This window comes from Equus asinus, chromosome 5, assembly GCF_041296235.1.
Source record: "Equus asinus isolate D_3611 breed Donkey chromosome 5, EquAss-T2T_v2, whole genome shotgun sequence".
Classification (NCBI taxonomy): domain Eukaryota; kingdom Metazoa; phylum Chordata; class Mammalia; order Perissodactyla; family Equidae; genus Equus; species Equus asinus.
The window spans coordinates 103,979,443-104,004,750 of record NC_091794.1 but is presented as its reverse complement, the minus strand read 5'-3'; the positions used below and the strand labels follow the sequence as shown (position 1 = coordinate 104,004,750).

At 43.4% G+C, this 25,308-nt stretch overlaps 1 protein-coding gene across 11 annotated transcripts in view; it reads left to right on the top strand.

Annotated features, from left to right (window-relative positions):
* Positions 1-25,308, top strand: part of PRDM2 (PR/SET domain 2) — a 127,588-nt gene that overhangs the window by 66,710 nt on the left and 35,570 nt on the right. For 10 of the 11 annotated variants that reach the window (XM_070511016.1, XM_044769725.2, XM_044769726.2 and 7 more), the window contains 2 exons: positions 13,001-13,111; positions 18,983-23,369. In XM_070511016.1, coding sequence (XP_070367117.1) covers positions 13,001-13,111; positions 18,983-23,369 — 4,498 coding nt within the window. Of the gene's footprint in view, positions 1-9,277; positions 9,337-13,000; positions 13,112-18,982; positions 23,370-25,308 lie in introns of those variants that run through there. The other variant, XM_014836251.3, reaches the window with a different exon arrangement.

The window sequence follows — 25,308 nt, the reverse complement described above, 5'->3', positions numbered from 1 at the left end:
GTATCTTTTCCTTGCTAGGTGTGATCGTAGGAATATTTGATAAGGTCAAATTTAAATGTTAAGCTTAGTAAATATCTGTTTGCGGTTTTGATTCCATCAAAATGATAAATTCAGGAATTCAGGATAGAAAATAATGTAAACTACTATCTGTATGCCAAGGTAAATTAAATTCATGGTTGTGATAGAGTATAGAGAATATTGTGATAAAGAATATTGTGATGTTTATTTCTGACTCTTCAGTTTTAAAGAGACAGGGTCCTCTAGAGAAAAAGTACATGGAATTGGTAAACTTTGTTTCCAGAGTGAATGGTTGTTGTAAGCCCCCACCCCCAAATTCAATTTCTATGCTGAAGCACATTAAAAAGAAAAAAAATGACCCCGCAGTTTTTTAGTGGAGTGGAAGTGTGCTGCTCAGGCTGCACTATCGCTTCTGTATTAAATACCACTAGATCAGTACTTTGCAAATGGATAACTTGTTTAAAATGAGCTGGAAATGTGTGTGTGTGTGTGTGTGTGTGTGTGTGTGTTTGTGTTTGGTGGAGGAGAGAAGGGAAAAATTCCTGACCCCAGCTACACCTGGGTGCTGGGAGATGCACAACCTGTGCACTTTCTTGTGGCATGTTAGAACGTAGCCTTGGAGTTACACGGCCAGATTCAAATCCCAGCTCCACCACTTAAGAGGAGTGTGACTTTGCATGGGTTACTCTGCATGTTTTGATCTTCACTTTGCCCGTCTGTAAAATGGGGATATGACCTGCCTTGTAGGGTTGCTCTGAGCATTGAGAGCCTCATAGGAACATGCATGGCACACCAGCCTTGGTCCATTCCATATCATTGCTGGGCACGAGAAAAATTCGCTATGTGGGAACTCTGCTCATCCTTGGGCTTATCATGGCACTTCTGAATTTAAAAATAAATAAAAGTTTCAGCATGTCCTCTTAAAATCCATGTATGTTCCTTTGGTGACATGGAGTGGATTAAGTAGATTGCAAATGAGGTAAGAGTAAAGGGCTTCTTTGCATCTGGAGGCACTAGAGAATTGCTCAGGTGCTAGAGACTCAGTCTCTCTTAAAAGCTGTCTTGTTTCACTCGTTACCCAAACTAGGACACTTGTCACCTAGGTAAGGTTAGTGGATTAGACAACTCTTGGCATTTGATTTGTTGCATGGGCCTAGACAGAAGTAAACATGTTTCAGCTCCCTGCTTGCTGCCCAAATGGAGGGTTGACTGCTGTCTTCTGTTCTGTCCTCTCTCGATGTGGTCTAAACCACTCGTGACTCTTCTGTACTGTTAGAACCACATTCTATGCTGGTGACATTTTGGATGAATTTTGGATGCATTTTTTTAGATACCAAATTATCAGACAGCCTTCGAAGTAACTATGTGGGAGCAATTTCAGTGCTATATGTGACAGATTAGGAAATCTGTCATCTTTCATCTTGATATGAAATCAGGAAAAAGAGAAGTGTGAAAGAGCTGTTTTCTTAGGAGAAGTTACTAGTTAAGTTGATGACATCCGTTTTAGGGAAACAAACGTTCTGATGATCTGTGCAGCATTTTTATTTTTATTCCTTTTTTATTTTTTTGAGGAAGATTAGCCCTGAGCTAATATCTGCTGCCAACCCTCCTCTTTTTGCTGAGGAAGACTGGCCCTGAGCTAACATCCGTGCCCATCTTCCTCTACTTTATATGTGGGACGCCTACTACAGCATGGCTTGCCAAGTAGTGCCATGTCTGCACTTGGGATCTGAACCGGCGAACCCCAGGCCGCGGAAGCAGAACGTGCAAACTTAACTGCTTGTGCAGCATTTTTGTTGAGCAGTCTGAGGGGTCGGGGTTCTTTTTCAGGGATCATGCAGAGGACTCCTGTTGATAATGTACATTTGCATGAACTCACAGCTTGACTTTGTGATAACTTAGGAGGTCCCCGAGCCCCCAAATATTGTGTTTATGTCTGTTAGTGACTATCTGGAGAGAGAAAGTGTTCTCTGATTTTCAGAGGGGTCTAAAGTTTCTTCCTGAAAAGATTAGGAACCACTAGAGTGAACCTAGTATGTTTAATTTTAAAAATTAAGCAGAGACAGTTAGTTGGAAACAGTAAAATCAGCAGGTTACAGACTTAAGAAATGAAATATACTCACAGCTTCTGCTCTTAGAACATTAATATATATTGGTGGAGATGTTAGTGAGTGTTTGGCAGAGTTCCCTCTTCTTTCGGTAAAGTTCTGTCCTCACTGGACTTGTACATTTCCCTAATGATGTCTGAGTGGGATCTTGTGAATTGGGATAGAACAAATGAACACAGCAAATGGATGAATTCGGAGTTGTCAGTGGAAGCAGAATGTCCTTGTCTTCAGAAGGAGGAACGTATGCTGACAATTTAGACTTGTAGGTGTGGGGTTTCTATATTTGTTTAGTAGAATCTACTGTGGATAGTCCTTACAATTTATTCCATTTATTGTGTGAAGTTCTTTCCGCACATTATCTCGTTTTTTTCCCCCCGATGGCAGTATCAGGTAGTTATCACCAGCGTGTATCACAGTTAGTTCCCATCTGCCCTGAACACGATTACTTTTCGTTAATCAAGTCAGGGCCCACGGCTGTGCAATGTACTTTCAGTTTCGTGAATATCAGTGTTGTGGCTTCTGTCCTTTGAGGACCTCTTTTATTCAGAGGAGAGCCCAGTCCAGTGTCTCCCTTTAGTTGGGGTCAGCTCTTTGCAGGGAAGATGTGTGACCTGGAGGACACAGGAGACTTTTGGGAGCAGATGGAATGAGTGGCTGGATGGAGAATGAGGCCCTTTCTCCAGCATGGGCACTGGCCTGGTAGGCACTGTGTTTCACATCCTAGTCCTTTGTGAGCCTTTTGGCAGTGTTGTTTGTTCCCTGGGGGCATTATTTTACCTATATTGGTAAAAGAGAGAAGCAGCATCAGCTCAGGACAGTGTGGGATAATCCTTGCAGACCTGCACTAAGTAAGGGTTAGTGTTTCTAAAAGGCTGTGGTCTCCGTGCTGGAGGGCGGTGGCCGTGCGCCTAAGGAGGGCCACAGCTTGTAGCTGCCTGGTCAGCCGACTCCCTGAGCCTCCTAGCTTTACCTGGCTGGATGGCTGTTCACACCGCCCATCTCCCCATCTCTTTCTCCCTCCCCCCACCTCTCTGTCTTGTCCTTCCCTCTTCTTTCTTCCTCCCTCCCTCCCTCCTTCGCTTCTTATTTTTAATGAAATACAGATTCTCTGGAACATTTTTTCCCACTCAAAATTTGCTTCTTGTTGACATTAGTAGGGCCTTTCTGCAAAGGGGCTTGCTTTTCACAAAGTTAGACATACAACTTGAATTTTCAATTCCTTCGTGGCAGACATCTTTTTAGTAATATATGTGTATTCCCTATAGCTCTTAACAAAGTGCCTTGTAGATAATAATCACCCAAGAAAAATTATCAAAATCCTTCTACTACACCATTATTCCAGAAACTTTACAAAGTATGTAGAGGAAAACGTTTATCATTGAGCAAGAGTAATGAGCTTGGGCTAAATCTGAACAGTAGTCTGATACAGGCTCGTCCATCTGAGAATGAAGTTTGTTGTTACGTAGGCTAGTGGGATTGTGTTTTTAGGTAGAGATCTATAAGAAAAAAATCTGGAATTGATTTTAAATGTAATTTGTGATTTAAAAAGTAAGAACTTTATGAGGAGAACAAATACATTTTAGTTCCTTCTCTGCTTCTTGCATCTGAAAGATGCAGTTTTGAGTTTGTTGGAGCTGGGGCCTTGGCGCTGCCCCTGCGCGTGGGTGAGCCTCGAGAGGTCCGTGGGTGAGCCTCGAGAGGTCCGAGCTCTCTGCCGAGAGGGCAGCAAGGCATCTGTTCATAGGCTCTGAGCGGGGCGCGCCTGCAGGCGTGGAAGGGGCGGGAAGGCGGCTGAGGTCTCGGACAGAGGGAAGGAGGTCATTTAGTAACAGTGATGAAAGGTCTTAAAACTTAGACTGGAATCAGTGTGTTCCATTTCATGCTAGGTAGTTTAGTATCTTTGTAAATTCTCTTGTTTTTATGCATGAATTTCTTAAACCTCTACTGAGATGTGGCATATTCAAATGCCATTGCCTAGTTTTTGCATTTTAGAAGCGTGATTATCACACTCCCTCAGCTTATACCTGGGAGGCACTCAATGTGATGGTTTAAGATAGATTTTTTATTTAAATAATGATAGGTATAATAACCAAGTGCAGTGAAACAAGACAAAGAATAGGAGGTGTGTGGCTGTTCAAATGGAGGACACCAATTAATTTTTTGTTCAAAGTAATGTGAGGCATAGGAAAAAGAGTTGAAGGATCTACGCCCAAAGGTTAACAGTGGTAATTTGAATGCTTAAGCAGTTTTGGCTTTTTAATAATGTATGTTACAAATATTTGAAATCCCTTTTAAATTTTTATGACTGTGTGTGTGTTGTGGATTTGGTGTTTCTGGAGATAGCGCTTTTTTCTGGGCACTTATAAGGAGTGTAAGGTAGGAGACAGAAAACAGAGAAACGCTTCAGCAACACTCTTTGCTGTGCAGGCAAAGTACAAAATTGAGGCCTTTTCCAAATGTACTGTTACAAAGTTGCATATGTTAATCTCACCCAGTGGAAACATTTTCATTTGTCTCATTAATTTTGCTTTTGTAGGTATTTCTTCTTTTTAAAAAATTACTCCTTCATTTTCTGCATAATATAACCAAATGTTCGTCTGGAAAGATTAGAAAATACAAACAGATGGGGAGACAGGTCTCATACTCTCATGAGTAATCACGGGGAGCCACCTGCCACATCGCGCTGTGTGTCTTCTTGGTCATGTCTATGGAGGCGTTGTAGCCTGATTTTATTAATTAGTGATATGGCTTGACCCTTGTTCCTGTGAACATTTTTCTGAAGAAATGTAGAGAATGAATTTTGAGTATTGCAGTTGTCTTGACTCAGATTTATATCTGGATTTTACTTCCTGAAAATATTTTAAACTAAATTTTGTAGATAATTTATCAAGGTATGACATTGTAAAATTTATCATGGAATTTGTGAGAAAAAAATGCCTTTCGTTTTAGCTGAATAACCAAGGCTCGAGGGTGTGGCCCCCTCTGTTTGGCACCTTGCCAGGTTCTTGTAGCTCCCTGCCTGCCTGCACAGTCCCCAGTCCTGGTTGGCCTGGCCCCAGGGGACTGACACCTGGGCTTGAGTTCAGTTCTTCACTTGGTGGTTGCCAGTTCACTCTTTACATGTAAGATTTTCAGACTTTAGATATATATATTTGTTTCCTCTAAAATAAAATCTACTGAAAATCCATGAGAAGAGCCCTAGAAATTAAAATAATTATAAAGTAGAACAGGCTGGCAGCTTAAGTTTCAGAGGTATTTAATTAGTCTCTAAAATCATTTTGTTCATGCCACAAGACTTTTTGAGGTTCCAAAGAGTATGAGGAAATTAATGCTTTCTTAATTTGAATTTATTCAAGTTTATTTGGGGAGCCCTTTCTCGTACTTGAAGTTATCCACTCAGAGCCACTAAAAGCCTTTTTTACAGAAGGTCAAAGCTCCCTGCGGATATGATCTTCGCTGTTCTCCCATCAACCTGACAGCTTGGGAGAGGTGGGGGCCAGAGCCCCAGGGGGCAGAGGCTCTGCACCCCTGGCAGGAGGCAAGCATTCCAGGAATTTACACTGCTCTGCAGCACTGAAAAATCCAGAACTTTTCCATTGTTTCTGTTGGAAGCAAAGCCTAGAGTCCTGTTTTAATACCACAAGCAACTTAAAACCAGAGAGGTTTTATTTTTATAATTTGCCTCCAGGATTACGGCCAGCTCTTGGTGAGTTTACAGAGAAAGACTTGAAGTTATGCCCAAGAAGCTTAACAGAATTTTTTACTGTCAGGTACATTTCAAAGTTAACTGTAAAAGAAATCTGGAAATGTATAGCATATTACTTTCATAAAAACCAACTGGTGCAGCATCTTACTGCTTCAGACTTCTCTTTCAAACACTGTGGACCAGTGTGGCTAGGCCCCGAGTGGCTTGTTTTCCCGCTGATCTCACCACTTCTGATCATCTGATAAATGCATCCCCCTGGGTCATGCTGTTGACCTTCATGGAAGCCTTTCTGGTCGAGATTTCTCTTTTTTTAAGGGATTTTTCCACCTGCTTCAAATCTGAGATTTGCCATGGACCACTCTTGTGTGTGTGAAACGTTGCCCCTGAGCTAACACCCGTTGCCACTCTTTCTCTTGTTTTTCTCCCCAAAGCCCAGTGCATAGTTGTATACGCTAGTGGTAAGTCACTCTGGTTCCTCTGTGTAGGACGCCGCCTCAGCACGGCTTGATGAGTGGTGCATAGGTGTGCGCCCAGGATCTGAACCTGCGAACCCTGGGCCGCCAAGCGGAGCATGCAAACTTAACCACTCAGCTGCAAGGCCAGCCCCTCTGGTTGCAGTTCCTGAGATGCTGTTCTGTCATCACTTGTGCTGCCCCAGGTTCCCAATTGTCCTGTCAGTGACTTCTGCTGACTTCCGGGGTACCCAAGTCAGATTAAGGATATTGAAATAGACTGTTAATTCCTTGTGAAAAACTTAGTTTTATATATCTGTTTCCAGCTTTTCTCCTCTCTACTCATCACACCAACTGCAGGTTAAACCACCACCAGATGTAAAACACTGCTGAGGTCTAACTCTGACCACCCTTTACCAGCTCATGCCTAACATCGTTGTGGCCATTCTTTAAGCTAAGAACTTTGCCGTTATCCAGATTTCCCCTTCTTTACTACCTGGTCTCTTGTGGGCTTTTGTAAAAATCTTAATAAGTCATTTCACATGAGCTTTATGCTTTTTTGCCAGTTGAGCTTTTCATCATGCTTTTGGAACTCTGACTTAACCAGACGTCCTGAGTGCTAATATCAGGGCCACGCTGGCCTGCTGGCCTGAAAATCACACCCTTTTCTTTTAAAGATTCAAAAAGATGGATACTGACTTTACATATTAATGATGAATTTCTCAAACTCGCCTGAAATGTAGATGGCTCTGTTAATTCTCTTTTTTAAGGATGCAATTAGAACCCAGAAAGTGTTGCTCCCTAACAAGGCTGCTAGAACACGGTGGTTGGAGTAGTGAATTGGATGGGAATAAAAGCGCCAGTTTTGTGTAAACTTGCTGTGAGTTTTTAGGCAATTCATATATAATGAGATGAAGCTCAGAGAGGTGTGTTTGTGAAGTTTGGGAAGCAAAGACCATCTTTAAGGCTCCTCTAAATCTTAGGGTTCTTCTCTCTTACCTTTTAAGGCAGCGGATTAATTCCATTATTCCATGTCTGTTCTGTTCTCTGAGATCTGTACCCTCAGCTTAGCTGAATACTTTGTTGAAGACTTTCTTTAACCTCAAATGAAAGCATACTTCCAATCTTCAGATTTCCTGGAAGGACCCTCTCATTTAGTGGCAGGAAGAAGAGGAAAATTTCGCAAGAGAATAGTCACGAAAGGAGGAGATTCTGGATGGTAGTGTCATAAGGCTGGAGAGAGGAATTTTAAGAATTTAAGACCCATCAAACTGTCAAACACAAAGGAGAAACTTGGGGCACATAAAGCCTGAAGAAATTTGGGCTTGTGTAATTATGAGATCAGTGGTGACCGTGGAAGGTGGAGCTCCAGTGGAGTGGAGAGGGTGAAAGTTCAGGTGGAGTGATGAAGGGCTGAATGCAGGGTGCGGACCAGGAGGCAGCAGGCACAACCCACCTTTTGCGGAGTTGAGTATGGATCCTGTTCAGGGCAGCTTGTGTCCTCGCTGACCTTTCATGGTGCGATCGTGGAACTCTCACAGATGGGGCCTCCTTGAAGTCAGCTGTGTATCTGAGTGAGATGGCGAGCTCCCCAACAGAGATTGGGTAGACCTGCCTCTGTGCGTGGATACCGACTTCTAATTTTATCCTCGGGAGTTGGGTGGCTCCCCAGTGAGGAGGCAGTGCACGTAGAGTTGCATATGGTTCTACCTTTAATTCATTTAAATCACCAAATGCATGAGCCTTCAACTCTTGTGATGAATTTTTAATGTAAGTTGAGCAAGCCTTCTAGAATTTTGCAATCTCTCTGATGCCTGAACATTTTGAAGTGAAACATCATTCTCTAGAATTTTCTAGTGTTTGTCCAGTTTATTAGAATAGTGGAACACAGTCCAGACCTAGGTTAAATTATTCATGTGTTGCTTTAGGCAATTTTGGTTTTGCAGCTTGCATCCTAGGCACTGGCAGTACAATGCTACATGTTGTCTTTAAAAAGTAGTCATGGCTGTTGGATTTCTTGATATGGAAGCTATTTCACTAGGAAATCCAGCTTTATTTGTATTGTTTAATGATGAATCGCATTTGCTCAGATTGGTGTTCTGTGGTATTGGCTGATACTTGTTTCTGGCATAAGGTGAAGTTAAAATGGAAAAAAAGTCTGCATCCAATTTGATTGTTGCTCATTTTCTGTAAATGCAATGGAAGTCACTTTTCTTTCATTTGCCCTTGAAACCTAGTGAAAAAAATGATAGAAAATGTTTTGTAAAGAATAAGATATGCTTATTGTGCCATTGTTGGTCCTAAGAAATACATATAGTAGAAAGAGCAATTTTAGCATCATCCTCCTCTGAGTGTGTGGGGTTTTCTTTTTTGGGGGTTTTTCTGGTGAGGTAGATTGGCCCTGTGCTAAACATCTGTGCCATCTCCCTCTATTTTGCATGTGGGATGCTGCCACAGCCTGGCTTGATGAGCAGTGTGTAGGTCCATGCCCGGGATCTGAACCTGTGAACCCTGGGCCACTGAAGCAGAGCGTGTTAACTTAACCACTATGACCCTGGGCTGGCTCCCTCCTTGGCTTTTAAATTCTAGCTCTAGAGCTAATTTAGTTGTGTGACCTTGGGCAGATGGCTTCATGTCTCCAGTCCTTAGGTGTCTCTATAAAGTGAAAGGCACGGATTGGGACTTTCAGTCTCCTAGCAGAAGCGGTATGCAGTGATGAGAGCATCAGTTTTACAACATGGGCCTGGCACGGGCTGGAGAGTAAGTATACCGCGCGGGTCCTGTCACTGCCCAAGAGCACAAAGACGAACTTGAGTGTGTGTGAGAACCCGGATGCAGTAGGTAACCGCCGTTTCCCTTCTGTTTTCTTCATAACTCTGTGTATATTTCTTTTCCTTACGTACACACGGTTTTGTCCTGTCCTTCATTATGTTCTTTGTCACCGTTTCCATTTCACTTTCCTTGTGTTTCATTCCTGTATCTTTCTTGTTTAGACCAAGTGGAGCCTGCAGCTGGCAGTAGCCTCTATGTAGGACCCTGCACGAACCTGATGGTAAGTGCACACGTGTGCTTACCAGGCTCCCAGTGGGCTCTGCCGGACCAGTGCTTGAGGCGCCTCCTGCCTCAGAGAGAGACTGAGTCCCCTCACCCCCTCGTAAGAGTCATTGTAGGTTGTTTTTGATTATGGGCTTGTTTTTGTTTTTTCTTTTAATTTGATTGTAAATAGAACAGAAACCAAATAGCAGGAAAGAAATTTACTGATTTAAGGAAATATAGCAGGTTCTACCACCTGTTACTGCAATCTTTGGCCTTGTGAATGACACCAAGCGTGCCTGAGTGTGAGTCAGGACGCCCGGTTCCTGCTGTCTGGGCTGTTGTGGACTACTAAGTCCCTGGGGCCCTGCTGTGTCCACCTTCAGAACAGCAGGTCAGACAGGTGATTTCAGTGGCCCCTTCACCTCTAGTCCACGGGCCTAATGGGAAATAACTTGAATGTTAGATGGTTCCGATTAAGGTTGAGAAGATTGTTTCACGTGTCAGATGATCTCAGTTCCAAGAATGAATGATAATTAGATTCATGAGACTTACTTCCATCATAAACTAAGTCTATCAGTGTTCACCAAAGGTACTTTGGAGGTAAATTGAATTGTTCCATTCCTTAGTTTTTAGATGTTTATTAGTGTTATTCAGATACTTTTTCAATGTTTAATAGATACATAGACTTCAGAGCCCCATATGTCTGTAGTGACCCATGTAATATTGGTTTAGCCCAGTGGTTCTTAACCTGGGGAGACACTCCCTCCTCCAGGGGATGTTTGGCCGTGTCTGGAGACTTTTGCTTGTCACAACCAGAAGGGGGCTACTACCGGCATCTAGTGAGTGGCGGTCAGGGATGCTGCTGAACATCCTCTGAAGCGTTGAAAAACCCCATAACAGGAATCTTCTGTCCCCAGATGTCATTCGTGCTGCAGGTTGGGACACCCGGGTAGCCTGTAGCAGCCTGTGGCAGGGGTACTTTTGTTAGCCCTCCGAACAGGAGGCAGAGGTCCCGCCACAATTGGCTTCTCTTCCCAGGGGATCTGGTTTCTTGGTCATTGGTTTAAAGAAGGCACCGAGGGATGGGGGGGAGACCCTTCTCACTGATTGGGTCGGGAGCATCCAAAAATAGACATTTGACATTAGTGTTAGCTAGGTGTGCTAATATTCCTTTAGGCAGGGAATAAAACTTAAAATAAGTTTTACTTTTAGGTAGCTATGTGATTTCATTCCCAGTACATATTAATGTATGGTATTATTAAAGCTGTGCTTTGCTTTATTATAATATATAAATCTATAATATAGTGTATATAATATATATATTATATATTTTATTATATATAATATATATAATATAAATCTATAATGTGATATAAATCTAAAAATTTCACTTATTTAATGCCCTATTTACAAATAGGCCGATTTACTTTTTGTGTATGACCTGCTAACTAGCTTTGCGTAGCACTGGAGACGTTGCAGAAAATCTTTCAAATGCTTTTGCAAGGGATTGTATTACAACAAATTGACATCTATATTTCTATTAAATTTTACAGTGACTTTTTTGAATGTATGTAAGGTTTATGCTTAAAAGGCAAAGTTTAGACTGTACCTCTATTTTTGTTTATTTCCAAGGCCCCTACCTGTACAAAGTAGAAAGTAAGAGCTCAGTGAGAAAGGGTCATATTCCCCGGCTTGTTTGAGGGACATGAGGTGGTGCTGACCAGGGAAAAACTTTTCTGAATATAACTTTCAACTCCAGCATCTGAGGGCACCGGGAGCCCTTGCCGTGGATCTAGTCGGACGTGAACTGCAGCGCTAAAGCAGTTATGTTAGTAGCCAGATCATTTATGTTGGCCTTGTGTGCCGCCAGTAATCCGATATAGCCTGGGCATCACACACAGGGACGGGCATGTGTCCCAGTGAGAATAACAAAACTGGTTGAAAGGGGGTGGATTCCAGATTCCCTCAGCACAACTGGATTCCTCAGGAGCCTTTGTCATCATCAGATTTAGGCTAAGTGCTGGAAGGTTGACACAGGGAGAAGGAACTGAAAGAATAGATTCCCCCTCACTGTGAACGGTGTTTCCGTGTCCTTGCCCTTGCAGAGGTGACTGGTTTATAATCCTGCCAGCTGGGGACCTGAATCTCCGGTCTCCACGCAGGCTCTCAGCTTCTGTTCCCTCCAGAGTGTGGTTCCACGATGTGCATGCTTATGTCCTGAGTTCCATTTTAGCTGCCTTTGGAAATGAACAGAGAGGTGTTACCAGGAATTTGAGCTTCACTTTCATAGTTGCAGAAAACATCTGTTTTTTTTTTATAGGCTGAAGAATTAGAGATTTACAATGGTATTTTAGAATTTGCTTTTTAAGACTAGCAAAATAAGTGACTGATTATTAAGTATTTCATACTTTGTTGTCGCATCTCTTTAACATTTATCAAAATCTGGTGGGTTTTTTAGGATTAGTATTTGCTTTGTATTGTAATCGATATTTCTATTTCTAATCATTATGATCTTTTCAATAGTAATATTTTGTGTCTCTGACTGCATTTTCATTTGTTGTCTAATGCTTCTCTGTAGTGATTTTCTGTTATAGAGAATACCATTTTCCGGAAACCATGAATGGTTTCTACTTGTTATTTTACTAATTCAGAGATAAAGATGGCAAGAGGGTTGCTCCGAAAGAGCAAGGACAGCTCTAGGAGCTGTTTGAGACCTGGCTGGGGACAGCATTGCAGAAAGAGAAGGAAATTTGGGGGCAGATGAATAGGAGCATATTCTGATTCTGAACTCTGAAAACAAAAGCTACCAAAGAGAAGAAACTTAGAGTCTAAAAAATGGAGAAGAGGGTCACAAATTCTGGTTAAATCCCAAGGAGACTGAGGGTCTGAACCTCCAGTTGTTTCCCCTTATCCTTATTGAATATCTGCTGACTTGAGTTCATTGTTCCAGCTTGTCAGAAATGTGTTGCATTTTAATCTTATCTTCTGAACTGTGGTATCACTTGGAATGCAGTTAGTGTTTCCTGAATTCCATTCTCTGAATCGTTAATGAAATATTGAATTATCCTGGACCTGGAGTCAAGTCCCTCAGGACCCTCCCAGTGCCACGCCGCTGGCTGTGAATTATTCATGACTGCATTGGCTGTTGGAGTCACTGTGCGTGTCTGTCCTTTGCAGTTCAGCAGAGTCTCTGCTTCTGCTGTTTCACCTTGACAGTTATGGGTAATCTTATCTTAACGAAAAGGGCCCCAACTTATACCTTATTGTTTTTCTCTAATATACTTCTTATGAATAACCAGACTTCTGACAGTCACTATTATTTGTGTGGTGTTGAAACTCAGTGCTATGATCTAATTTTCCTCTGACATCAATATTGTTAACTTTTCTAGAATATATTATTTACTATGTAATACATTATAGCTTAGAGGGAACTATTGCCCAAGATTTTGAAAAGTACAGTATTTATGGGTTTCTTTTTCTTCCCCTCTGACATGACTTAAAAGAATTCATATTCATCATTCATTCCTTTCTTTAGGAATCTGAAGTGATAATTGCCTGGAAATATACCGTTTGCTGTGATTGCATTAGTAATTGTCTCCTTCAAGAATACAGGATAATAGCGAGTGAGTGAGTGAATGAATGCATAAGCAAACAAATAAATAAATAATATTGTGTTTCAGGGAAGAAAAAATCCCAAGAAAATAAAAGCAAAGCAAACAAAACTGAAGACATACAGGTGAAGACAAGTGAGCCAGGTTCCACCTCTGCCAATATGAGAGATCCTGCGGAAGGTAAGCAGGGGTCTCGGACCTGTCTGATCCGGGTATGTATCGCCAGTTCCTTGAACTTTGTATCTCCTTGGAATGGCCTGAGAATCATGCGGGAACTGTAAAGGGTTAAACAGCAAAAAGGCCACCTGCGTGTCACATGGTGAACTGAGCCTTCCACCTCCCCCTTCCCTTCAAAAAAGTTATAAAAGGCCTTCCCTGTTAAAAATGAACTTATTCCCTGGTTAAAATAAAATGAAACCTACTGTGTGATTGCATTTATAAATAATTTGTAAAGTTCAAAACAAATCTGTGGTGCTAGAAGTCAGACTGGCGGGGCTCAAGAGGCTGCTGGGGTGCTGGTACTGTTCCTCACTGAGCCGTGCTGGGTCCCTCATTGTCTTTACTTTGTAAGCATCTTATCTTACCATATACTTGTGATTTATACACTTTATGTATGTTTTGTATTTCAGTTAAAATTTTACTTAAAATCTCAAACACCTTTGATTTTATATATCAGAATAAAAATGTGTCTGTCTTTTGTTAGAATTTAAATGCCTATTTTATCTCTTTGTGTTTCTTCCCACAAAATGTTCTTTTGCATGGAACCATGTGAGGCTTCACATTCCAGGCCCTCCAGTCACGTAAGAATATACAGAGAGGCATGGATTGAAAGTTAGTCAGAAAGGCAGGTTGCTCTGTGCTCGTTGCGTTGAGCCACCATATTAAGACTGTTGATCCTAGAAGTGAGGGAGGTGTGTCTTAATTTGTTACGTGGCCAATTTATGCAGACTAGAGCTTGCTCAAGACTTATTCCTAGTGACCTAATAGGCCAATTTCAAAGTGTAGGCTTGTGACTCTTAAGAATTGCTTGTAGAGAAAAAAACCCAACAAAATATTTTGGATGCCTTTTAAACCATTTTATTAGCACTTTTTGGGGTAATGACGTTCATAAAGGATTGTAATTTCCTGTAGCATTTTACACATTTATTTCCCAGAGCCTTGTAAAACTAAGTTCTGCCTACTGATAGCAGATTTGCTAAGACAGACATTTGTTTGGACAACAACCAAAATACAAATACATCACTACATTTGCTAGCAGAATTAAAAAAGAAAATCGAACAGCCCCCTCTCCCTTTCAGTAATTCAAGACAGTTATTTTTTCCCTGATAACATCAGGTCCCATGAAAAGAGGTATGTAATGTTTACCTGCTGTGGAACAGCTGGTCAGAGTGTGGTGGGTTCTGGATAGTGTAGTTGTCGGCCTCTCCTGAACATCCTGTATTGTCCTCAGCAAGCGATTTTCCTACGGAGCCAACAGTCTAGACTCTTCCTCATGTTCTCCAAACCTTCCTTTATGTTTAAAACTCAGCAGACCTCACTGAGTATGTGGACACACTTTGGTATGAGCCTTACTAGTTAATAGAGCTGTGCATGTTTTGGTGCATATTACTTTGGACAGTTTTAAATCTGGAATTGTTTACCAATCACAGGGAAAGAATTTTTTTTTTCCATTAAAAGAAGCCACAGATTTTGGCCAAAAATGAACTCTGTGAAGAGATTTCTGAGCCTTAGAGATATGATTTTCATTTTCTGTTGTCTCAGTTTGACTTTTTTAGCAGCATGCCGAGTCTTTGTTGGAAGTGTATTTGGAAAGGGAGTTAGCTCCACATTTGAAATACATTACCACCATCAAGTGACTGCTTTCCCAGTGTGTGGAAGACTCATGGGATTGATGAAATTTGTCTAGGGGGTGAGAAGGCTAGTTCCTATTTAGAGGCAGAAACCTCAGTGCTGGTAAATGTAGTAGCAGATGGGTACCATCAGACTGATATTCCTAGGAAACAGCAGGAGGGCCGGGCCTGAGTAATCGAGCTCGTATTGATACCTTGAGTTTGCAGAGGCTGGAACCGTTGGCCTTTGTAACCCTCTGTCTTCCCCGTATCCAGGCAGTCACCGGGTCTGTGAACAGACCTTGTCTCTCGGGACAGTCTGGCCACTTTCTTCTGCCTCTGCTGCTTCTTTCCATCTCTTAGTGTCGGCGGCCATCATCTTCCTTCTGTTACCACTGCATCGGTGTGGGTCTTCTGCTTCTGCTGATGTCTTCCTCCCAGTCCCTTAATCCACACTGCAGCCACATCTCCGCGATGGCATTCTCCTGCTTTAAAGTACCTCAGTGGATCCCCATTGCCCCCAGTTCAGTCCGAACTCATTTACCACGTGCTACATGTTTTGCTTCCTCCTGCTTCCTTTTCCTCTTCTAGCCTTGACCTTCAGGTTCAGCCTGCTCAGTACTTTTCTCAGAAGCCTGCCGTAATTAACCAAGACCTAGATTTTCTTGCTCTGTGCCTCCATAGGAGCGCGTACTTCCACGATTATGACCATTAGTTTATTATAGAGTTGCTGCCTGCTTGCTTGTGTGTAGCTGCTGTTAAAGTGAAGTTCTTTAAAGATAAGGATCTTGACAGTCTTGTTCACCAGTACCAGCATGTGGTAAATATTTGTCCAGTGAGTGGGGGAAGAGCTGATTAACAGCCTGGAGAAGTGAGGGTAGCTCTGCCTCCCCCTACAGGCTCCTACAGAGCCTTTCATTTTTTTTTTAATTAATTAATTAATTAATTTTTTAAATTAAGATTATGATAGATTACAACCTTGTGAGATTTCAGTTGTACATTATTGTTAGTCATGTTGTGGGTACACCACTTCGCCCTTTGTGCCCTCCCCCCACCCCCCCCCCCCTTTTCCCTGGTAACCACTGATCAGATCTCTTTGTCTATATGTTAACTTCCACCTATGAGTGGAGTCATATAGAGTTCGTCTTTCTCTGTCTGGCTTATTTTGCTTAACATAATACCCTCAAGGTCCATCCATGTTGATGCGAATGGGACGATTTTGTCCTTTTTTATGGCTGAGTAGTATTCCATTGTGTATATATACCATATCTTCTTTATCCAGTCATCAGTTGCTGGGCACTTAGGTTGGTTCCACGTCTTGGCTATTGTAAATAATGCTGCAGTGAACATAGGGGTGCATGGGACTCTTGGAATTGCTGATTTCAGGTTCTTAGGATAGATACCCAGTAGTGGGATGGCTGGGTCATAAGGTATTTCTATTTTTAACTTTTTGAGAAATCTCCATACTGTTTTCCATAGTGGCTGCACCAGTTTGCATTCCCACCAACAGTGTATGAGGGTTTCTTTTTCTCCACAACCTCTCCAACATTTGTCACTCTTGGTTTTGGATATTTTTCCCAATCTAACGCGTATAAGGTGATATCTTAGTGTAGTTTTGATTTGCATTTCCCTGATGATTAGTGATGATGAGCATCTTTTCATGTGTCTATTGGCCATCCTTATATCTTCTTTGGAGAAATGTCTGTTCATGTCCTCTGCCCATTTTTGGATCGGGTTGTTTGTTTTTTTGTTGTTGAGCTGTGTGAGTTCTTTATATATTATGGAGATTAATCCTTTGTCGGATAAGTAGCTTGTAAATATTTTTTCCCAATTAGTGGGCTGTTTTTTTGTTTCAATCCTGTTTTCCCTTGCCTTGAAGAAGCTCTTTAGTCTGATGAAGTCCCATTTGTTTATTCTTTCTATTGTTTCCCTCATCTGAGGAGTTATGGTGTCCGAAAAGATTCTTTTCAAACTGATGTCAAAGAGTGTACTCCCTATATTCTCTTCTAGAAGACTTATTGTTTCAGGCCTAATCTTTAGGTCCTTGGTCCATTTTGAGTTTATTTTTGTGATTGGTGAAAAAGAATGGTCAATTTTCAATCTTTTACATGTGGCTGTCCAGTTTTCCCAGCACCTACAGAGCCTTTCTTAACTCTTGAAGTGTGAACAGTAAGAGGGGCCTAGTCAGCAGAGACTCAGGTGGTGCAGTGAGAAAGCAGCATCCTGAACCATCCCCATCAGCCCTAAGTGCGCTGTAGCAGCTCCTCTCTTAGGGCTCCCTGCTGTCCCTGTTTCCTCCCCGCCACTGCCCCACTTCTGTGCTTTCCTTTATCACTAAACTTGAAAGGGTTGCTTATAAGTCTTCCTGTGTCGCACTCCTCCTTCCATTCTCTTAGGAGCTCCACAAGGCTTTTGTCCCCACTACTCCACTAAAACTGTTGTTGTCGTGATCTCTGTACCTCCATCTTGGTAAACGAGATGTTCATTTCTCCTCTTACCCAACCCCTCAGCGGTTCTGTACAGCAGATCGCTCTCTCCTTGAAACTTTGTCCTTAATCGAAGGGCCGGCATTCTCTTGTCTTTCCAGACACCTCACTGGCCGTTTCTCCAACCTCTGAGCACTGGAGTCACCTGAGGGACAGTCTTCCCTCCACACTCACTCTCCCTGTGACCTCACCCAGTCCCAGGCTTCAAATACCGTTCCTAGTCTGAGGACTTGTGCATTTCTAGGCTCAGCTTCTTTGATGAACTCAAGTCACGTATGACTGACTACTTAATATCTTTACTTTGATATCGCTTGGGTAGCTCAGACTTCAGCACATCCAAGGTAAACTCTGATTCCCCCCAACATGCACACGTGCACAGAATAAAACTGCTTTTCCCTCAGTCTTCTGTAGTTTTATTCTACAGGATTGTTGCACTTGCCATGGAATTCTCCTGACTCCTTTCTCTCACCATAGCCAGTCAACAAGCACTTCTTGTCAGCTTCATCTTCAAAGTGTATCCAGAGTCTGACCATTTTCTGCCACCTGCCATGCCACCCTAGTCTCCCCACCCACCCTGCTTCTGCAGGAGTAGTAGGCTCCTCTCTTGTCTCTCTGCCCCCATGCTGTCCACCTAGTTTTTTCTGTCTCCCACGTAGCAGCTGGAGTGATTTCTCTTGAATATAAGTCTGTCATACCATATTTCTCTGTTAGAACTTTCTGGTAGCTCCCTGTTTCACTCAGTCTGAACGCCAACAGCCTCCAGGTCCTGCGTGAGCTGACCTCTGGTTACCTCTGATCTCATCTCCTGCTCTCTTCCCTGCTGGCCCTCCAGCGCCCTCCAGCCTTTCCACCCTCCTTGCTGTTCCTGGAACATAGCTGGCATGTTCTTGACTCACAGCTTGTACATCTGATGTGGCCTCTGTCCAGAGGGCTTCCCTCCCTCCCCTAGATATTTGCATGACTCATTTTCTTTAGGTCTCTGCTCAGCTGTCACCTTTCTATTGAGTCCTTCCCTGACCAACTGTCTACCATCCACCTCAGGTTGGGCTAGGCTGGGTTTCTCCCAGGCGTGGAGACTCAGGTGTGACTTCCGATTTCTGTTTCCTTCTTGAGGTACTCCTGAATTCTCAATAATTTGATCAGGCTTGGGAGAGATATCGCTGAAGTTTCTTTTACTTAAAAAAAATTCTGATCACAGATTCTGGAAAATATTTTAGCTTCTAAATAGATAGTTTTGGTCAGAACGGAGAGAATCATTTCATTCAAGACAGACTACTAAGACTCTAACCTGGTAATATATTTAGCAATTTCCTTGTTTCAGTTTAGAATCATGAGAAATTGGAGTTCACATTTAATCTCCTGAAATTCATTGTCAGCTACTCCAGTACAATTTTAAGCACTACAGTTTCTGTGAATGAAAACGTATGTATATTTCTGTGACTAAACACAGACAGGAATCTCGGCTCCACGTGGGCCTTCTTTGTTCATGTGTTTATCCGCATGCCCGGCATGGCCTGCTACATGGAAGGTGCTCTGTAAGTACTTGTTGAATGAATGAGTGAGGTGGATTCTTATCCAGTACAACTTGATAAACGAGAAAGTAGAGCTATTTATTGTTAACAGAATCTCCCTTCCGCATTTTAGGTGATAAGAGAAATAACGTAAATGACAAGAATTGATCACGAAGTGGCTAGTTTTTGCCCTCACTTCTGTGCTTCTGCTTCTCTGTTTTCTAGGTCCCAAAGAAGAGGACGAGAAGCCTTCAGCCTCAGCGGCTGAGCAGACAGCTGTTCTTCAGGAGGTGGCTAACCAGGATGCTCTTCCAGAACTAGATGTCCCTGCCCCTGCCTGCGAGCCACGGACAGAACCAGATGAGGAGCTGGAAGCCACAAATTGTGAGGTGAATGATCTGGAGGAAGAGGAGGAGGAAGAAGAAGATGAAGATGAAGAATTGGAAGAAGAGGGGGAAGAAGAAGCCGACACGCCAAATGAAAGTTCTGTGAAAGAGCCAGAAATACAGTGTGATGAGAAGCTAGAAGATTTATTAGAAGAACCAAAAAATACTTCAAAAGAAGCTCTTGAAGACTCTCCAGAGGTAACATCTGTTATCAAAATTCCCAAAACTAAAGAAGAAGCCAATGGTGATGTATTTGAAGCATTTATGTTTCCCTGTCAGCATTGTGAAAGGAAGTTTACAACCAAACAGGGGCTTGAACGTCACATGCATATCCACATATCGACAGTCAATCACGCTTTCAAATGCAAGTACTGTGGGAAAGCATTTGGCACACAGATTAACAGGAGGAGACATGAGCGTCGCCATGAGGCAGGGTTAAAGCGAAAACCCAGCCTCACACTCCAGCCATCAGGAGACCCCGCTGATGGCAAAGTGTCTGGAGACAGTGCTACTCCAAAAGAGGACTCAAGTCCTCCCAGTCTTGGGCAAGACTGTCTGATCTTGAATTCAGAGAAAGCTTCCCAAGAAGCAGTAAATTCTTCTGTTGTAGAAGAGAATGGAGAAGTCAAAGAGCTTCATCCGTGCAAATATTGTAAAAAGGTTTTTGGAACTCATACTAATATGAGACGACATCAGCGCAGAGTTCATGAACGTCATCTGATTCCCAAAGGGGTGCGGCGGAAAGGAGGCCTCCTCGAAGAGCCACAGCCTCCAGCGGAGCAGGCCCCACCTGCTCAGAATGTCTACGTACCAAGCACAGAACCAGAGGAGGAAGGGGAGGCAGATGACGTGTACATCATGGATATTTCTAGCAATATTTCTGAAAACTTAAATTACTATATTGATGGTAAAATTCAGACCAGCAGCAGCACGAGTAACTGTGATGTGATTGAGATGGAGTCCAATTCGGCAGACTTGTATGGTATAAATTGTCTGCTTACTCCAGTTACGGTGGAAATCACTCAAAATATAAAGACCACACAGGTCCCCATAGCAGATGAGCTTCCTAAAGAGCCTTCCAGCAGCACAAACAGTGAGGCCAAGAAACGGAGAACTTCTAGTCCTCCTGTGCTACCCAAAATTAAGGCTGAAGCCGAGTCTGACCCTGTAGCACCCTCGTGTTCCCTAAGTCTGCCTCTTAGCATAGCGACTCCAGAGGCCGTATCTTTCCACAAAGAGAAAAGTGTGTATTTGTCATCGAAGCTCAAACAGCTTCTTCAAACCCAGGATAAACTAACTCCTCCTGCAGGGATTTCAGCAGCCGAAATACCTAAGTTAGGTCCTGTTTGTGTGTCCGCTCCTGCTTCCATGCTGCCTGTACTCTCGAGTAGGTTTAAGCGGCGGACCAGCTCTCCTCCCAGTTCTCCACAACACAGTCCTGCCCTTCGAGACTTTGGAAAGCCGAGCGATGGTAAAGCAGTGTGGTCTGATGGAGTTCTAAGTTCGAAAAAACCCAAATTAGAAAGTCATAGCAACTCACCAGCATGGAGTTTGTCTGGGAGAGAGGAGAGAGAGAACGTGAGCCCGCCATGCTTTGATGACTATAAGGGATCTACAGAGTGGGCAGCCAGTTCTACTTTCAGCAATGTGTGCAACCAGCAGCCACTGGATTTATCTAGTGGTGTAAAACAGAAGGCTGAGGGTGCAGGCAAGACTCCGCTCCAGTGGGAATCTGTATTAGATCTCAGTGTGCATAAAAAGCCATGTAGTGACTCTGAAGGCAAGGAATTCAAAGAAAGTCATCTGGTCCAGGCAGCCTGCAGTGCTGTAAAGAAAAAGAAACCAACCACCTGCATGCTACAGAAGGTTCTTCTCAATGAATACAATGGCATCGATTTACCTGTAGAAAATACTGCAGATGTGACCAGGAGCCCGAGTCCTTGCAAATCCCTAGATCCCCAGCCAGATCCTGACCTGGGTCCTGACTCTGGTTTATCTGCCCCTGCTGTCGGGTCCCCACCGGATGTTTCTCCTTCATCGCCTGCCCTGCAAACATCTTCCCTTTCTTCCGGGCAGCTGCCTCCTCTCTTGATCCCAACAAATCCCTCTTCCCCTCCACCCTGTCCTCCAGTGTTAACTGTCGCCACCCCACCCCCTCCACTCCTTCCTACCGTACCTCTTCCAGCTCCGTCTTCTGGCACGTCTCCTCCTCCATGTCCCTCTCCACTCTCGAATGCTGCTGCACAGTCCCCACTTCCACTTCTTTCGCCTACGGTGTCCCCCTCGCCATCTCCCATTCCTTCTGTGGAGCCGCTCATGTCTGCTGCTTCACCTGGGCCTCCAACACTTTCCTCATCTTCTTCCTCCTCTTCTTCATCTTCATTCTCTTCTTCATCTTCTTCCTCTTCCCCTTCGCCACCCCCTCTCTCAGCAGTGTCATCTGTTGTTTCCTCCGGGGATAATCTGGAAGCTTCTCTCCCCATGATATCTTTCAAACAGGAGGAATTAGCAAATGAAGATCTGAAACCCAGGGAAGAACCCCAGTCTGCAGCTGAACAGGATATTGTTCAGGAAACATTCAACAAAAGCTTTGTCTGCAATGTCTGTGAATCACCTTTTCTTTCTATTAAAGATCTAACCAAACATTTATCTATTCATGCTGAAGAATGGCCCTTCAAATGTGAATTTTGTGTGCAGCTTTTTAAGGCTAAAACTGATTTGTCAGAACATCGCTTTTTGCTTCATGGAGTTGGGAATATTTTTGTGTGTTCAGTGTGTAAAAAAGAATTTGCTTTTTTGTGCAATTTGCAGCAGCACCAGCGAGATCTCCACCCAGATAAAGTGTGCACGCACCATGAGTTTGAAAGTGGCACCCTGAGGCCCCAGAACTTTACAGATCCCAGCAAGGCCCATATAGAGCATATGCAGAGTTTGCCAGAAGATCCTTTAGAAACGTCTAAAGAAGAGGAGGAGTTAAATGATTCCTCTGAGGAGCTGTACACAACCATAAAAATAATGGCTTCTGGAATAAAGACGAAAGATCCAGATGTTCGATTGGGTCTCAATCAACATTACCCAAGCTTTAAACCACCTCCATTTCAGTACCATCACCGAAACCCCATGGGTATTGGTGTGACGGCCACAAATTTCACTACACACAATATCCCGCAGACTTTCACTACTGCCATTCGCTGCACAAAGTGTGGAAAAGGTGTTGACAACATGCCCGAGTTACACAAACATATCCTGGCATGTGCTTCTGCTAGTGACAAGAAGAGGTATACCCCTAAGAAAAATCCAGTACCATTGAAACAAACTGTGCACCCCAAAAATGGTGTGGTGGTTTTAGATAGCTCTGGGAAAAATGCCTTCAGACGAATGGGACAGCCCAAAAGACTGAACTTCAGTGTGGAACTCAGCAAAATGTCATCGAATAAGCTCAAATTAAGTGCATTGAAGAAGAAAAATCAGCTTGTCCAGAAAGCAATCCTTCAAAAAAACAAATCTGCAAAGCAGAAGGCCGACTTCAAAAACACTTCCGAGTCGTCGTCGCACATCTGCCCGTACTGTAATAGAGAGTTCACGTACATCGGGAGCCTGAATAAACACGCCGCCTTCAGCTGCCCCAAAAAACCTCTTTCTCCTTCCAAAAAAAAAGTTTCTCATTCATCCAAGAAAGGCGGGCACTCGTCACCTGCAAGTAGTGACAAAAACAGTGGCAGCGGCAGCCACCGCAGACGGACAGCGGATGCAGAGATTAAAATGCAGAGCACGCAGGCTCCTCTGGGCAAGACCAGAGCCCGCAGCTCGGGCCCCGCACAAGCCCCACTGCCCTCCTCGTCCTTCAGGTCCAAGCAGAATGTCAAATTTGCAGCTTCGGTGAAGTCCAAAAAACCAAGCTCCTCTTTAAGGAACTCAAGCCCGATAAGAATGGCCAAAATAACTCATGTAGAGGGGAAAAAACCCAAAGCCGTGGCCAAGAATCATTCTGCTCAGCTCTCGAACAAGACGTCCCGGAGCCTGCACGTGAGGGTACAGAAGAGCAAAGCTGTCTTAAAAAGCAAATCTGCTTTGGCCAATAAGAAAAGAACAGACCGGCTCAATGTCAAATCTAGGGAACGGAGTGGGGGGCCAGTCACCCGAAGTCTCCAGCTGGCAGCTGCTGCCGACCCGAGTGAAAACAGGAGGGAGGACAGCAGTGGCAAGCAGGAGCTGAAGGACTTCAGGTAAGTGTGTCTTCAGGGCCGGAGGAATTCAGAGCTCAAGAGAGTTGGGGGGGAGACGGTTGGAAGTAAACAATATACTTGCGCAAGGGCGTTTTTTTCTTTTTCCTATATAATTTTGACATAAGCGTTTAAAGGCTATAGCTGTGGCTTAAGTTGGAGGCATGAAGAAGGGTCACTGCCTTGGCCGTCGTGGAGGTGAGCACCCAGCTCCTGTTTCAGACCTAGGACGTGCAGAGTGCTGCCCTTTCTTTAATAGGGCCAGTTGTGAATTGAATTTGAAACCGTGAAAAGCTCTCAGAAGTACCCTATTTTGAAAAAATGAAATTCTCTCAAACTTCCTTCATATCTTGGGTGATATCTCAGTGTCACTTGTCGTATTTCCAGCCATAGATTGCTCCTTGTGTTAAGATGAATCACTGAGTTCATTGAAACCATTTTGCAGTCTTGTTTGCTGGTTGTGGCCTCAGCGTAGTTAAAGCACCTGAGAATGCCACTGTTATTCATGCTTGCTTTTATTCTGTTTTAATTAAAAAACTTCCCTCATGGGTTAAATGAAACCCACCACCACCCCATATTCCTTTGAGAATGCCTGCTGTGCCCCCGCCCCTCCCGTCTCCAGGCTCAGGGTAGGAATCAGGCCCGATTCCCAAGGAGCAGGGGGCAGCGCTCGGGTTCTCTCGGGCACGGCGGTGACTCAGGGCAGGGCAGCCGCATGGCTCAGCGCCTTGCCTTCCCCGGTGATGGGGTGAGACCCCCTCCTACATCTGAGGTGATTTTACTGCTGGCTTCTGTGTTCTCCCTATGTCAGGAACTGTTATTAGTGACAGATAAAAACATAGGGCAATAGTTAAATTTGTTACATTGACTTCTCAAACTTTCTAAGTTGCTTAAATAACCTGAGTTGATGTGTGCTCTTGGAATTCCTGCTGTTTCCTGAATCATGCCTGCAGGCCAGTCTCATGTGAGATTACTCATCATCAGATAGAATTTCTGCAAAATTTTTAAAAATCTCGTCTCTTGAGAGTGAGCTGCCTGACACTAGGCTTTCTTGGCTGTAACTTTCAGTGTCTGAAAATTCTTTGGTGTTTCAGGCAGTCAGCGTTAACTGGGGAATGGCTGCCATTTGGGAGAGGCTGTGAGGACTCAAAGGTGCTGTTGCCACGGCACAGTTGATGAGGTGGAGTTGTTGGTGCCGCTGCCTTGAGTCGTGGCTACGGAACCATTAGCCGAGGCTGCTTGGAGTGATTTACTCTAGGACTAAAGGATCAGACTTTTAAAAAGCTACTTCATAAATGTAGTAAATAATCAGTTACTGTGGGTCATAGTCAACATCTGGTCTCTGACCATGGCACATGCATTTGTACCATTTGGGAGCTTAGCCCTGGCGAAAACAAGCACCTGTTTATCAGCTGATAAAGCTGCCTGCCCGTAGCAGTTTCACTGTGTACCCGTTTGTGCCCAGTCTGTGTTCTGGAAGTTCCACAACAATAGAACATTCTTAAACTGAGTCCTTTCCCAGCTTAAAGAACCAGAATATGCCTCTTTTCACAGATGGTACTAAAAACATCTCCTGGGTGGTTGATGCTTTAGAATGCACTGTGTCCCCTTTTGTCTCCAGTCTTGTCTGAAAGAATCACTCATTTGTACTGGACCCCATTTAACAGTTTAAGGGTAAAGTTGATATGAAGAATTAAAGTACTGTAAAGAAAAGTTCCCTGAGTAGCTGTAGATTTATGAAGTTCGTTCAGGTAGCCTCTGAGCTCATCCAGTGCTTTTTGAAGAACCCTTAAGACCGCAGAGGACCGAAGTGCCTCATAAAAGTGTGTGTATTCTTTGCTCTAGTTAGTTTTAATTATTTTGCTTTGTTTGATAGTGAACAGCAGGTTACATTGCTGGAGTGAAATTTGAAACACAGAAGAATCAGATAAGAAAACATTAG